Source organism: Nelumbo lutea, chromosome 1 (assembly GCF_056320005.1).
Source record: "Nelumbo lutea isolate HS-2025 chromosome 1, American lotus-T2T, whole genome shotgun sequence".
NCBI classification, from domain to species: Eukaryota; Viridiplantae; Streptophyta; class Magnoliopsida; order Proteales; family Nelumbonaceae; genus Nelumbo; species Nelumbo lutea.
This window is the reverse complement of record NC_142684.1, coordinates 180,002,055-180,017,625: the sequence shown is the minus strand read 5'-3', so window position 1 is coordinate 180,017,625 and position 15,571 is coordinate 180,002,055. Positions and strand designations below refer to the sequence as shown.

The window sequence follows — 15,571 nt, the reverse complement described above, 5'->3', positions numbered from 1 at the left end:
AGTCTTGCTAATGTTATCATTTGTAGTATTTAGATGAAGCGAAATTAATGAGAGAGATGATCATTAATTAATGGAATTAATGAAAGAATTGGAATTAGGCGCTAAAATTCAAACTTGAATTTAAATTTGTCTAAATATAGGAGTAATAAATGACATTAATGAGAGAGATTTGGTATTAAATATAAATTAACCAAATTAATGGAAGAAGGGGAACCGAAAGGATTCTGTTTGTATCGGCCTATTTTGGGTTCGTATCGACCGATACATATCTGAAACAACCCAATACGGGCCCGTATCGGGTTCTTATCGAAATGGTACGTATCGGCCGATACAGACCGATACGTTATGATATTTTGAACCTTGCTATGCACCATTAATAACTTCCCTTGACAAAATTTCCCCAAAGTGCTGGTTGTAGGATTTGATTCCACGTCAATGCTAGAACAAACCAGCTAACACACCACAAAGGCAACCCTCGATATTTCCTAGATGATCTAACAGCCAAAAGACACAATGAGCTTTTACATAAAGATCTTGGCAGCTTACAACCCATTTGGTTGGAGGTGTTTTTCATGAAGATGAGATGAAATAAGTGGAAAAGTTCTATTTGGAGTTTTCCAAAAATAAATTGAAACGGGCTTCTCACGTCTTTTCAGGGTTGCATCACTTGGCGGTTAGACCAAACAGGAAAAGATGAAGGTGCCATTTGAAAAGTTTTTTTTTTTTTTTTGAAAAATCTTTTGGAAGATCTGACAACCAAAAGACATAGTGGGCTCACAGCCCGTTTGGTTGGAGGCGTGTCTTTTTACATGAAGACGAAACTAAATAAGTAAAAAAAACTCCATTTAGAATTTCTCAAAAATGGTCTAAATAGGGCTTTGAGACTGTCTTTCAGAAATGATAATTGATCCGCAATAAATTAAGAATGCCATTAAATTTCTAGTATTGTACTGGAGTGGAATGGTTAAGTTTCTACGTCACATGAGTGACTTGCGTAATATTAGAATTAACTATTGGATACTGAAAATGCATGATACCTAAGAAAATGATAAGCAATCAGCCACCATCAGAAATGATAATCACTAGACTGGATTTCATTTAAATTTATGAGGTGTTCTTGTACCTGATTTTTGCCTAAAACGATGATCAAATGCATAAAAAGTAATGGTGTTAAAAGTTAAAATCTCCGAAAATGCCGATAAGGACCCTGTACTGTACTTTAGGTCAAATGCCAATTTAATATCCTAATTTTAAAATGCCACAATTTAGTATCAATCTAATATCTTCTCAATTTTCATTTTGCAACAATCTAAGTGACTACCACATGTAAGATTTGAGACTTAAAAATATCGAAATTATCCTTCAATACCGTTGATCAAAGCTTCTTCATAAACCGAGGCTGAACATAGGTCGTTAGATGAAAGGTCTCAATGAGTTATCGATTGGTTTCGCTGCCCGAGCAAGCGTTGAGAACTTAAAGGCAATGAACTCACCGGGGGAAGGCCCTACTTAGATACGTCGGCGTCCTCTTCTCGCAATTCATTTGATCCTCATCCAATGGTTGCCGAAGCCTGGGATGCTCTGAGACGGTCGTTAGTGTACTTCCGGGGTCATCCTGTTGGGACTGTTTCTGCTCTGGACCATACGGAGGAAGCCTGGGATTCTCTCTCTCTCTCTACTTCTATATATGTCAGTGCCCGCAACCATGCTCCTTTTTTTTTTCTTCTTTCTCTCATTGTCTCTCCATCTAATCTCCGGCGAGTCCTCGCCGGAGTCCGACCATTAAAATTTCCGGAGAGGTGACTCGTTTTCCCGCCATTTGAGCTCTCCAAGGTCGGCTCCTTCGTCCAGATCTCTCAACGTTCTCCTTTCCTTTTTGTCCTTCATTTTCGCTGAAGATCTGATTTTCTCAACAAATACTTTCGTTGATTTAGTTGGAATGTTTGCCATAATGCGGAAATTTCAGATTTTTTTGCTTTTTTTTTGGATTTTGTTTATTCATGCATGTCAATTGCTCTCTTCCATGTCTGTTTGGCAAAGAGCGAGGAGATGCGAGACGATGAATAGGCGGCACTGTGGTCTGGTTTTATAAAGAAAGTTAAATGATATTTGAAGGGTATTTTTGTTTTTTTGCATACAATTTAACAGCGGACATTAAATCATTGTAGAACGAAAATTCGGGTATTAGATTATTGCGTTTTAAAGTTTAGGTACTAAATTGGCACTCAGCCTAAACTACAAGATATCTATCGGTAATTTTCTCTTAAAAATAATATATAAAAACACTATTCATCTTCTTCCTCTTGCAATCCTTTGACTGCCGCCGCATCTAACAACATTGCCAAAGGTGGGAAGAAGCAGAGGCGGCAGTGGCGGTCATTACTCTGCCCAACGCCGCCACTACCGCCCATCTCCACCTGTCTCCAACAACATTGCCGGAGGTGGATGGAGGTAGAAGTGACAACAATGCTGGTGGGCAGAAGTGGTGGCATAGGGTAGAGGAATGACCACCAACACTGCCGCTGTCGTCTTTGTCTCTGCCCACCTCTGACAATGTTATCAGAGACAAAGGCGGAAGTGGGCAGAAGTAGGGCGTTGGGCAAAAGAATGACCACCAGTGCCGCCGCCACCACCTCCGGCAACATTGCCAAAGGCGGAAGCAGAAAAGGCATTGCTGGAGGCAACGACGACACCGGTGAATAGATTGCAAAAGGAAGATGATGAACAGTGTTTTTGCCTTTAATTGATATTATTTTAAAAAAATTAAACATATTTTTAATTATTTTTAATGTTACTTTTATTGATATTAAGGGCCAAAATTTGCCCTTAACTGCTATAATCCCTTTCAGAAATACAAATAAGTCCTTAATTTTGATAAAGTAGGTAAATTGCACAAATTAGTGTTTTTCAAAAATCTCAAAGGAGTACCAACTTATCATTCTGTGCCACCTGGACAATTTACGGTTTTTTCATCACATCACATAATACACATGTTTTGATCAGAGGTAACCTTTCGAATTCAACAGAGCCATTTGCAACCTGAGAATCAATGGGGATTCTTTAAAACCTGGGCTTCCAAAGAAAGACGACATAAAGGGAAATATGATTTATAGTCCAGGCAGAGGAAATTGGGTGCTCATAGATTCAACTCTCCTTTGTAAATCCAACACACGGTCCTTCAGCAAGAAACCTGGAGAGCTAACAAACTTCAGGAAATCCTGAAGCTTTGACCCTGTCACAGAACGTTTTGCTTCAAGTGCGATCTGCACTCCTTCATGGATAAAGTCTGCAGTTGCCAAGAATTCCTTCTCTGTGAATCCTCTAGTAGTCATAGCAGGTGTACCAATGCGAATGCCACCAGGGACCAGTGCGCTCTTATCACCTTGGTAATCCAAAATTAGAAAGCAAATATAAGTAGAGTCGCACAACACACACAAACAGAGAGAGAGAGAGAGAGAGAGAGAGAGAGAGAGAGTTACCAGGCACTGAGTTCTTGTTAAGAGTTATGGCAGCCAAGTCTAATATTTTTTCAACTCTAGCACCGTCAATACCCTGTAGTATGAAACAGTATTTATTCACTAAAAAATGCTTACAAGAAAAATGATTTTTAGACCACATTTTGATTCTTTGCCTATGGGCAAGATCTTGAGAATGCAAGAAAAAACAAAGATTATTGAATTTTCATACGATCTTGGTGACATTGCACTCCTGAAAAAGTAATGTATTGTATTAAATAGAGGTACATCTGGTCCGCATGTACGCCAAGGTGACATTGCATTATAGCATACTACTCATTCCTGTTCAAAAGTAAAGCTCTGGGAAACCCAACTCTATGTATCGTTGTATCCAGATCCTTTTTTTTTTGGTTGGGGGTATGTGTCAAATCAAACAATCGTAATATCAAGCTCTCTAAAAGGTCACCCATGTATAAATTGTGGTACTATTGCCAAAAAAAGTGTCACAAATTTAATTTGCAGGGGGAGAGGTTTGAAACTGCAAACTTTCTGCACTAGAATGCTGCAAACATGTAGAGATTTAGTTGTGTTTTAGATGTACAAGAACGAGTAGATAATACTGATAACTTTACCAGTGGTCTGAGATCCACCAGAATCAGATGATTGTCACTCCCACCAGAAACCAGCTTGTATCCCAATTCAATTAATCGGCTTGCTAGAGCTTTACAGTTAGATACCACCTGCGAAGACAGTCACCACGCTCTTTTAAGATAAGATATCTAAAGAAGCTTCAATTGGGAAAAAGCAAATAAATTTAGCTGGAGGACTGAGAAATATCTAGGTGATTCTCTTCAAGATGCAAAGAAAGTGAGATACCTGTTCCTGATAAGCTTTAAAATCGGGAGATTGAGCATACTTCAAACACACTGCCAAACCACCAATGGTGTGGTTATGAGGACCTCCCTGTGAAGAAAATTCATTGCATTGCATTTCAATCAGTTTAGGGCATTAGAACTTTAATGGAAATGAATGAAAATCTAAATAATGAAATATGGAGCCAATTCAAATGTGATATCACAGACAGAGTCCCTACACTTTCTACTCTAACATACCTGTAAACCTGGGAAAACAGCATTATTAATGGCAGATTCTAAGTCTACTCCAAGAACAGGATCCTTCCTGAAGAAGATCATGCCTCCTCTGGGCCCTCGTAGGGACTGAAATGAATTCTCTTGATTTAATAGGTCATACAGCATTATAGAGCAAAGTGAAGAGAACAGATAGAACTTCATCCAGAAAATTGATAAACTTCAAAATACAACTTTCAAGTGTAGAGTACCTCATATTGCAATCTCAGAACATGGAGCAAACACATGACCGTAAAAATGGATACAAAATAATGGCTCAAGCTTAACACAGAATCTGAAGTTAATCTCAGTTGTAGATTGGGCTAGTGGTGTAAAGCAGAAGATAATACTGGGGACTTGATTTTTTTGTTGACTATGGACTTATGGAGTTCCCATTAGAAGGAAATCAGAGAAGTTGCCCCAAGCTTTTGGTAGGGATGATGAGGATCAAGAGATTTAACATATTTTATTGCTTACGATTTCACATAAACATTACCCATCCTGAAAAGCATCATATCAGATGCATGCTAAACCATGGAAGGTAAAATGAAAAGGCATCAACTTCATGTAGAGACTTTCAAAATACACATTCACAGAGTGAAGAACCATTCACAATAAAAGGGCCCATGAAAATGTAGCATTTTGGTAAACCATTCACAACAAATAAATGAATGGCTAGATGCATACCTTGTGTGTTGTCGTAGTTACAACATCACAATATTCAAAAGGGTTACCAACCACAGAAGCGGCAACAAGTCCACTTATGTGAGCCATATCCATCATGAGAAAAGCACCAACAACATCTGCTATCTTCCAAAGTAAAGCAAATGACAATGATTTAGATGTGAAGATTCACGAGAGAGGGAACCATGAAATCTTAACATAGAAGAGTACCAATTTACAACCAGAAAAACTACATTTGACCCATACCTTCCTCATACGAGGATAATCAAAATCTCGTGGATATGCACTAGCACCAGCAATAATGAGCTTTGGCCGAAATAGAATAGCTGTTTTCTCAAGCATATCATAATCAACAAAGCCTGCTTGTAAACAAACTTAAAATAAACAACCAATGCAAAACAGTCTTAATAGATTGCTTAACTTATATTCAGAGGATCTAAAGAAACAAATGCACACCCGTAGATTCATCAAGCCGGTAGGGCATGGACTCAAAATAAATCGATGTGCCTGATACCCGCCTTTTAGGAGTCATGAACCCATGAGATAAGTGCCCCCCATGTGGTAGGTCCAACCCCTAGCAGTCATGTATACAAATTAATATGGTTCCCGTGCAAAAAAATAAAATGTGTATCAATATTAATAAGGGTTAACTTACCATTATTCGGTCATGTGGACTAAGAAGTGCGGTGTAGACCTCAAAATTAGCAGGAGATCCAGACAAAGGCTGAACATTTACACCCCATTTTTCCCCATCTAAGTGAAATGCTGATAAAGCCCTTTGCTGGCAGAGAGACTCTAACTCATCAATGTATTCATTGCCACCATAATACCTAAGAAATATTCATATTGATTATTAAGAGCATACCAGGATTAAAAAAAGGAAAGAAATGGCCAAAAAAGAAGAAATAGAAAACAACAATGTCAAACAAACAGTTCATTGGAAAGGTTTACCTTTTACCAGGCAGGCCTTCAGAGTACTTGTTTGTAAGGCAAGAACCAACAGCTTCCATCACTGCTCGGGACGTAAAATTTTCGGAAGCAATAAGTTCTAAACTTTTAAATTGCCGTTGTTTTTCCTTGTCAATTATTGCACGCACTTCTGGATCTGCTTCAGTCAAGCCAGAGTCTACAAAACTACTTCCATTACCTAGGTAACATACCATGTAATTACATGTAAGAGTAGCCCATTCTTAATTAGTGGTAACAGTCATCATTGTAAATAAAACAAACGAATCATCATTTATTAATTTTATACACATACAAAGACAATACTTATTTCATATTGCAACTGCAAACTACTAGTACAGTAGTACTGACTACTGAGTACTTCCAAACTACTAGATATAAACCAGTAAATAATTATGCAAATTTGACTAACAATTAAAAGAACCAAGAACAGAATAATTATACATCGAGAAGCAAAGAGGGGTCAAAGATTATTGATTAGTGACATAAAAAGAAAAAGAAAACCTTACCCTCCTAAACACTTTTAGGATGAGGTGCCAAAGATAGAAAGCATCCAATCCTGGATATATCTACTTTGACCATGGTTTAAAATGTCCACAAATTCCCTAATATTTTCATGGCATATTTCCATTTCCATGGGTACTATTTTCCCCTATAGATATTTGATCATGACACTCAAGACTGTATAAGAATTACTAGTTCATTCCTGGGCCATCTTTCCTTTTTTTTTTTTGACAAGTGAGTAGTTTTATTAATTCAAATAAAGAAAGTACAGTCAGCCTAGGAGGAGGCACGAGGTGTTACCTCCCCCCCAAGGACTGAAACATAAACACTAAACATACACAAGCCAGAAACACAATTACAAGGTAGCCCAAAACAGATCTCCCCTCGATACCCCTTGCTTGACCAAAGAATCAGCCATTGCATTTGCTGATCTACTAACCAACTGAACCCTAACTGTCATATTTATTGTCAGCCATTTAACTTTCTTTAACGGATCCATGTAATACCAACAAGCTGTTTCTACTATCAAATTGTTCACTCCAAGTTGACTGGCCATCTATATACCTTGTACCACTACTAGTATCTCGGCCCTTCTCAGCCCTTATAGAATCACCAACACCACTGATCCTGAAAATAAAGACAACATGCTGCTGTCTTTGTCTCTCAGAATCCCTCCTATTCCGGATGGGCCTAGGTTACCTTATCAGCTACCATCAAAATTCAATTTTACCACTCCATCCAATGGGGTTTCCGTTCAACTTGTGGTTTGTTCTTTGTGGAGACTATAGAAGCCACTGCTGCCAAATTTCTCCTCAAGTCATCAAAGGGGTAACCCACCAACAAGTGTGAAGATTTCAACCACGAGGCTGTCTTTGTCATTACGCACTCCTTGACTTCAGCAAGATTTCTTTCTTTTTCTTGAAATATTCTAGCATTTCTCTCCTCCCAAATAATGGAACAACCCAGTTCCAACTATTGGCAGCAAAAGAGCATGATATCAACAAATGGTTACAGTCCTCACCCTTCACTTTACACATAAAGCACCAATTTGGGGACAAACACATAAGGTTTCTTCTTTTGCAAATTTTCCACAGTATTGATCTTACCATAATAGGCTTCCCAACAGAACACTGCTATTTTAGGGGGTTGGAGCAAAGGGATTTAAAGAAAGATGCACAAGTGAAGGAGCCAAAGATGGTTAGAGATCAAACCTTTTTATACGGGTTGGGGGGGTTCAAACACATCGAGTCTAGAAGCAATAAGAGCATTGAAACACAAGAAAATTCTTCATCCCTTAACCCTCTTCGAAACCCAAAATCCCAATTTAAAGCCAAAGGGAGAACACCAAGGGGGAAAGGAACCATGAAATGGGTTTCCTTTTAAAGAGAGAGATGGAATGGAGAGAAGGGAAACGGTTTTTTAGGGGTTGAGTGCTCACCCAAAAATCTTCCCAAAAAAGAATGGAGTTTCCAAAACAAACATCATACCTTACTAACCCGAGGAATTTGGGGAGAATGCTAGAAATAGTCTTTCAGGGTGTTGTGAGCAAAGCCCTTCGGGATACCCCTGCGTCCCAACCTGATTCAAAACAGTCATGGATACTCTTCACTACTTCATGCTACAACCTCTCCCTCTCCAAGGGCCACCTCCAAAGCCATTTACCTAAAAGAGCTTCATTCTTATTCACTACATTCCCTAAGCCTAGGCCTCCTTTTTTGCTTCAACTCACCACCTCCCACCTAATCAAGTGATATTTTTTCTCTTCCCAGGTTCCCATAAGAAGTCCCTCATCAAACTCTACCCACCACTGAGACCAAGTGCATTCTAAAGAGGTTGCTATAGACTCCATCTCCTCTCTGTTCAAATTTATTCCCACAACACAGCTCTTCTCAAAATTTATCTTCAAATTTGAGGCCCTCTCAAAGTGAATTAAATCCTTTAGATTCCTTACCTCCATTAGATCACAACATTCACAAAAAGATTATCATGTCATCTACAAATTGAAGATGGGTAACTAAAACTCTATCTCTACCTATTCTCCACCCTCTTAAAGACTCGGCCCTATCCACTTCTAAGAGGAGTCAATTAAAAGTGTCGGCAACTAGAGTGAATAGGAAAGGTGACATGGGAACACCTTGTCTCAGACCCCTACTAGCTAGGAAAAAAACCATTAACTACCCCATTGACTAGGATGGAGTAATGGCAAGAGGAAAGGCAACCATTTATCCATTTGCACCATCTATCCCCAAACCCACACTTCCTTAGCACGAGTAATAAGAAACCCCAATCCACTAGGTCATAGGCCTTTTCAAGATCTAGTTTACAAACATAACCTTGACGACTCGATCTCCTCCACACATTCATTTGCTATTAGAATCCGATTTACTATGTCTCCCCTGAACAAAAGCTCCTTGGGCTTGGCTAATAAGACAATGAAGCACATTTTTTATCCTCAAAGATAAGACCTTATCAACAATCTTGTATACACTAGTCACCAAACTAATAGGTATAAAGTCCTTTGGATGCTTGGCCTCTTTCTTCTTGGGAATTAAGGCTAAAAATGTAGCATTAATTCCATGATTAATCACTAAATTATCCTCAAATTCCTTGAAAACATCAATCAAATCTTCTTTGACTATGTCCCAATAATCTTGAAAGAAAGCCATTGTAAATCCGCCTGGCCCTAGTGCTTTAGATCTGTTTACGAAGAGAACAAATTGTCTAATTTCTTCCTCAAAATTCCTTTCCAACCAACTTCTACTCTCTTCTGGAAGCCTTTCTACCAAGTCACACCTTCCAACTCCACTCTAGGTCCCAGTGGTCACCTTAAGATGGATTTGAAATGGTCAACAAAACAATTGGTTATCCCCCCTTGAGAATCAAGGACTAATCCATCAACTTCCAGATTGGATACTAGGTTTTTCCTTCTCCTTCCATTGGCTAGTTCATGAAAAAATTTAGTGTTCCCATCTCCTTCTTTGAGCCACTTACATCTAGACTGTTGCCTCCAAGAAATATCTTCTCTCAAAATGACTTCATCTAACTCTTTTTTCAGTTTCCATCTCCGATATCTTTCCCCAGCGTTTATGACTCTTTGTAATTCCTCCGCATCCAATTCTTCTATTTGGGTCATCAAAGAGGACTTCATTTCTTCTATTTTCCCAAAATGCTCCCTATTCCAATCCTTCACATGTGCTCTCAATCTTTTTAGTGTTTTGTGAAATCTTACCCCTTTCCACTTCACCCCTTTTAGATCTTCTCTCCATCATTCTTCAACCTTCTTCACGAAATCCAGGTGAGTCAGCCACATGTTCTCAAACCTAAAGGGTCGGGATCCTTGCCTAAAAGTCTCCTATCCTAAGCCAATGGGGCAATGGTCAGATGTAACTCTAGATAGAGCTCTTGTTATTAAATCTGCACACTTGTTTTCCCAGCTTTCATTGAAAAGGAACCTATTTAATTTGGACATGGACCATCCCAAAGCCCTTGAACCCATAAAGTTCTTCCCAAAATTCATTCCTTTCTCTGTAATTGCTTGGTCCATACACATTAGTTAGTGCCCAAGTAAACCCATCCTCTACCATCTTGAATTTTAACAACATTGAAAAATTACCTAATAGCTCCTCCAATACCTCCATAGCATCATCTCTTCAAAAAGTGGCAATTACCTCCCGAAGCCCCCCAAGAAGGTGCTGAAACCCAACTTATTCCTCTAAATTTCCATATGCTTCTTGCCCATCTTCTATCAATTTCAGCTATTTCAACTAATTAATGAGGTCCTTAATTAGCCTTCTTTTCCTAGCACTCCCCAGCCCCCTCACATTCCAACTGATGATTTTCATGGAGATAAAAGATTTGGCATCCCCCTTTAAGATCAGGCCCCTATTTGGAGGCTTTCCTTCTCTCCCCTCTTCCACTATATTCCAAATCTCCTTCTAATCTGATATCAAACTTTCCACCTCTAATCTTTTTTTCTTCCTTCGGTTGTTAATTGTTCCAAATCTGCTTAAGTCTGCTTTTGTTATGTTTCGCCTCTCCAAAATTCCTTGGCTTTCCTCCAAAGTTTCCTCTATTTGCCTATACTCCTCAAGGAGAGCACAAATCTAACCCCAAATCCTCTCTAATTCCTCCTTCTGTAGCTTTTCCAAGATTGATTCGTTTCCAACCTTTTTGCTACTTTGAACCCCCTGTCTTTACTGGACCTTCTTGAGCTTCATACTTTTTTACTGCTTCCTCTTTTTCTTGTACTCCTCCAAATACATACAGATCCGACCCCAAATCTTCTCTAACTCCTCTTCCTAGAATTTTCTTTTCCACACCTCTTCCTCTTGTTCTTTGCCCTCCCTATCCCCAATTAAATACTCTCCATCCATGGCTGCTGCTTCAAGTTGAGCTGCAAAGGTACCTGTTCTAGGCATAGAATCCACATCAGTACCAAAAAAACGAATTGACAAAATTATAAAAAAGGTTGTGAGAAGTGGGCAATGACGCTGGAGAAACAACACGAGGGGGCAAAGTCACGGCTAATCCTTCCAAAAGAGGTGACTGCGGGTTCCCATTGTGTTCAACGAATGTTGTTTTAGTCCTTGCATAAGAATCTGCCCTTAGGAGTTGTCCCTTGATCAATCACTCTGTGATCGGTGACCGAGATGTGTCTTATTCCTCTAGTCTTCTATCATTGCTGGGCTGCCCTAGTGAATTGGGAGCATATTTGGGAACCGGTATCCCCTACCTCTCCTTTATAATAGTTGCGGTAATCTCCATTTCCTTAGGTAAAGAGAGAATTTGAGAGGGCTTCTTCTGTGCTGAGTCTGTAAGTTCCAAGTCATCATTTTCCAAAAATAAAAGCTCGGTGTGTAAGCTCTCATCAACACTAAGTGATTTGTTTTTTTTTTTAAGTTCCACACTTCCAATGCTTGAGGAGCCTTCAAAATATGATTCTGAACTACTTTCTTGGCCATCTTTCTTTCTTTAATTAACTTTTAATCTTTATTTTTCTTTCTTTACATGATGTTTTCTTAAGTTGATATAGTATTTCTTGCTAGAGATTTGATGATTTAGAGTCTAGGTACTAAATTATATGGCACATGAGGAGGAAAATTAGGAGACTAAATGGGGTAGAACAACCCTAAACATCATTTATTGTTTGACAAGGTTTAACACTGAATGAATCATTTCCTGATTTCATGTCCAAGATTAGGTAAAATTAGTCAGCAACCTGACTTCCTTCCTTGTAGATAGGTACGAAATTGATCACCATATTCAATATGTCAGAAGAGGCATATGAGGAGATGTACAGAACAGAAAATAAAGGAGACTAACTCAGTTACAAAGGAAGAGTAGAATCACTATAATGGTCCCTGATTTTGCAAGGCTCTCTGCAAGTGAGTCCTGTTCTCTTGGAATCCAGGTGAGCCTTGCATCCATACCAGTCAAAAGGTCTCTGACCTCGGCCAGATAATGGGGCAGCTTCCAAGGGCCCCCATCTTTCTCCCCGAACTAATTGATTGTGTTTGCCAAGTCACCTTCAATGGCTAAGCATGTAAGGCCCAAGACTTTAGCAATTTGAATCCCTGTAAGGGCTGACAGGAATTTGGCCTTAGTAGAATTTGCTGTCCCTATTGGACCACTGAAGGCCTGGCAGATTTTACCAACCTTCTCCTTGATCACACCACCGATGCCGACCAATCCCTCTCTTGGGTGGAGGGATAAACCAACAGGACTGTCATAGTGCAAGGAGAAGAGTAGAGCAAATTGGTTACATTCCTCAGTAAGTCATTTAAGGAAGTTCCTTTGAAGATTTCAGCATTCACGCTACACAAGTTACAATAAAAGAAGATATGGCCTATGGGCAATCAAGTTTTCAGTAGTTCTGCTCTTTTTCTCAAAGATTCAAATCTTTCTTTCTTCCCAAACACCCCACAAAACAGCATGAATTATCCCAGTAAGCTTTTTCCTCTCTTGCTAAAACCAAAGCTTTGACATTGCCAAATAAAGTCTGAGATACACTTCGAAGCAGAAAAACTCAGACCAACAATATTTAGAAAGAAGCTCCAAGCCTATCTAGTAATCTGGCAGTTAATTAGAATATGTTCAGCAGATTCACCATCCCATAGGCAAAGAAAACAGTTATGATGTCAAACCTATTGTTGCTTAGTGAAAAACATTGTTGTTTTTTAAATGTGGATACTTGTTGTTTGTTACCTAGGCAATGTCTAAGTAGACGCATCTGTCACGTAGCCTTTCCCTTATATCTTGACAACCATAAACATAGCACCATTTTGAGCAGAGTAATTCATCCATTTCAGTTTTCTGAGTGTCAGTTCCTTCTACTTTGAGCTTCAATGATTTAAGGGTATTCAGCATATCAAGTCATCTTTTTAATTTGCTGGATTTTCAGTTCAACTTTATAGAGTTTCCCCATGCAAGTCAGCTTTAAAATTTACATTCTAGAACTGGTTCATATAGCACTTCCATATCTAACGTTCTTTCTTTTCTTTTCTTTTTCTTTTCTTTTTCTTTTTTTTTGGGGGGGGCGAGGGGGATCTAAAAACAGTGACTGGGGCTTGTCACAGGAGTTGTACATATAGCACATCAAGGTTTCTCACACAATATCACCAAATAGATATATCATTAAAATATTTCAAAGGATTGAAACATATAACCATTGAATAATTAAGTTGAAACCTAACACTCTTTAATGAATTAGTTAACAATCATGATTATTAGAATGTCAACTATGCAACATTTAACCCATACAACTCGATAGCAACAAAAACATTTCCTTCAAACTTAACCAGAAAAAATATGATATAAAACTAACTACACAAATATGAAAAAACTAAGTAATGAACATCCGTAAAAGATATTAAAAAAGATGCCTACCTCCAATTCCGGACAAAGGGGCGGAAACAGAAGATGATGGCTTCCCGGTCACCAAGCTTCCTTGAATATAAGAAGCTTTGCACGGATTGGCTGAATTGAATCTAACCTGGTAAGTAAATCCACCACAAAAAGACACCTTGGGAGGAACAGACGAGCCTTTAGCCCAAGTGGGCTGGTGAACAGCACCAGTTACTGCAGCTCCGTTACAAGCATGCATCTTCACTTATTTATTGTATATGCACCTGTTGCCTTTCTGTATATGCAAATTAGCCAAATGAGATAATGGGTATGATATAATCATATAATAGAGCTGAAAATGCATTTTCCACAGGGTAGTTAATGGTAGTGATGCTAACCAGGCACCCTTCACCACTGCAACTAAGCACCGTATTATATTAAAACATTTAATCGCATACATTCATTCAAGTCCATTAATACTACACAGTTTCTATATAACGCCACTTAACTATTTAACCAAATTAATGTGTTGATATAACAAAGACAAACAATCCTGTTTGAGTGCTACATTAAATGGAACAACATCATTTTGGTTTCACATAGTATTTAATCCAAAACCATTGTGACCTGAAATGGGTTCGTGCAGGTTGCAAGGTAAATCTGCAAAGGAGTTCATTTTGTTATAAAACTGAAACAACTTCATTCCAATAATTTATTAACAAGCACAAAGAGCTCCATTTTGGATGGTGGAGTTGTGCTGAGAAAAATATAAATGGAAACTACAATGGAAAGATATTATTTTCTTGTGGCGTCCACAGAATAACTCGAGACAACGAGAATAAGAAAAATAAAATAAAGAATATAAACAGACGCTGCAACAACAGTAGAAGAATAAAAAAGGTTGCCGGGCATAGAAGCAGCTCTCAGAGCACATGAACACAAAGAGAGGGAGATAGGGAGGAACCCCTGCTCCCACCTTATTCATGAACAGAAGAAAAAGAAAGATGAAGTAGGGGCAGAACCCTTGTTTCTGTGTTTCAACGCAAAGTAGAAGAGAAGCAAGAGATGAGTGTACCCGGTTATTGGAGGAAGAGAAGTTTCTGGCGAAAGACCGTCTTCACCTTCTTCGATGTTGAAAACTTGGTCTAAGAACTAGCGTAATGGGTTTTCCGGCGAAAGACGAAAGAGACGAGTATAGAGATTTTACATGGGTAATGGCGTAGTACTATGGTAAAGGCCCTACCTATTGATTGATTGACACCAGATAGCCCCACGCCTCCACAAACCATTAGGCACCGGACGCGGTCGATCGTAAAACCTAAAGAAGATATTAATACCCTTAAACCCTTATTGAGGAATGGCAATGATGCGGGTTCGGGGCGGGGATTCCGAGCCCGACCCCAAATAACCCCCCATCCCCGACCTCGATCCCCGGCGAGGAAAAGAATCCCCCCTCCATCCCCAACTCCAACGGGGATGAATTCCCCGTCGGAGACCCGAATCCCCGACGAAATGGAGTGTATCAGTGTAAGCTTAGGTGGGTATGTAACAGAGAGATTGAGTCTGAGAGAGGACCGTTGCGAGAGTTCGGCGACGAGAGAGATTCTATGGGCGACGGCGACGGTGATCGGCAATTCGGCAACGAAGAAGATTAATAACTTAAATGTTGGATTTAATGAGAGAGAATTGAATGATATCTTAAAATGACATATTTTCAACATAACCAACTATCATATTTTTCCTTATCTTTTATCAATAAATTTAAATATAGAGGGGTAAGTTTTATTCTCAAAAAATTTTAGAAATATTCTCGAGACTATTCATAAACATAAATAAGTGTAATATAATACATATATAATACAAATATTATATGTAAAATATAACTATAATACATATAAAAGATAATTATATTATTTTTTGATAAAATATGTATTTTTATATACATACATTTAGTGTTGACGTAGAGCAGTTTGACTCATTTAACCTTGATAG

The 15,571-nt window shown here is 38.8% G+C and overlaps 1 protein-coding gene across 1 annotated transcript; it reads right to left on the bottom strand.

The window, feature by feature from the left end:
• Positions 1-2,869: 2,869 nt before the first annotated feature.
• SHM3 (serine hydroxymethyltransferase 3) lies at positions 2,870-15,222 on the bottom strand. Its single transcript, XM_088961125.1, has 12 exons — positions 14,655-15,222; positions 13,622-13,874; positions 6,218-6,413; positions 5,922-6,096; positions 5,723-5,840; positions 5,513-5,625; positions 5,270-5,392; positions 4,568-4,672; positions 4,332-4,418; positions 4,088-4,195; positions 3,480-3,552; positions 2,870-3,382 (listed from the first exon to the last, which is right to left on the bottom strand). The coding sequence occupies exons 2-12, from the start codon at positions 13,836-13,838 to the stop codon at positions 3,108-3,110; spliced, it is 1,590 nt and encodes a 529-aa protein (XP_088817251.1). The 5' UTR covers positions 13,839-13,874; positions 14,655-15,222; the 3' UTR covers positions 2,870-3,107.
• Positions 15,223-15,571: the final 349 nt, after the last annotated feature.

Bases quoted from the DNA above. Each gene is read 5' to 3' on its own strand.
- SHM3 (XM_088961125.1), bottom strand. From the start codon at position 13,838: ATGCATGCTTGTAACGGAGCTGCAGTAACTGGTGCTGTTCACCAGCCC. The intron at 5,841-5,921 runs GTAAGTTAACCC...CATGACTGCTAG, and splicing joins GTCCACATGACCGAATAATG to GGGTTGGACCTACCACATGG. The intron at 4,673-5,269 runs GTATGCATCTAG...AATTCATTTCAG, and splicing joins TAACTACGACAACACACAAG to TCCCTACGAGGGCCCAGAGG.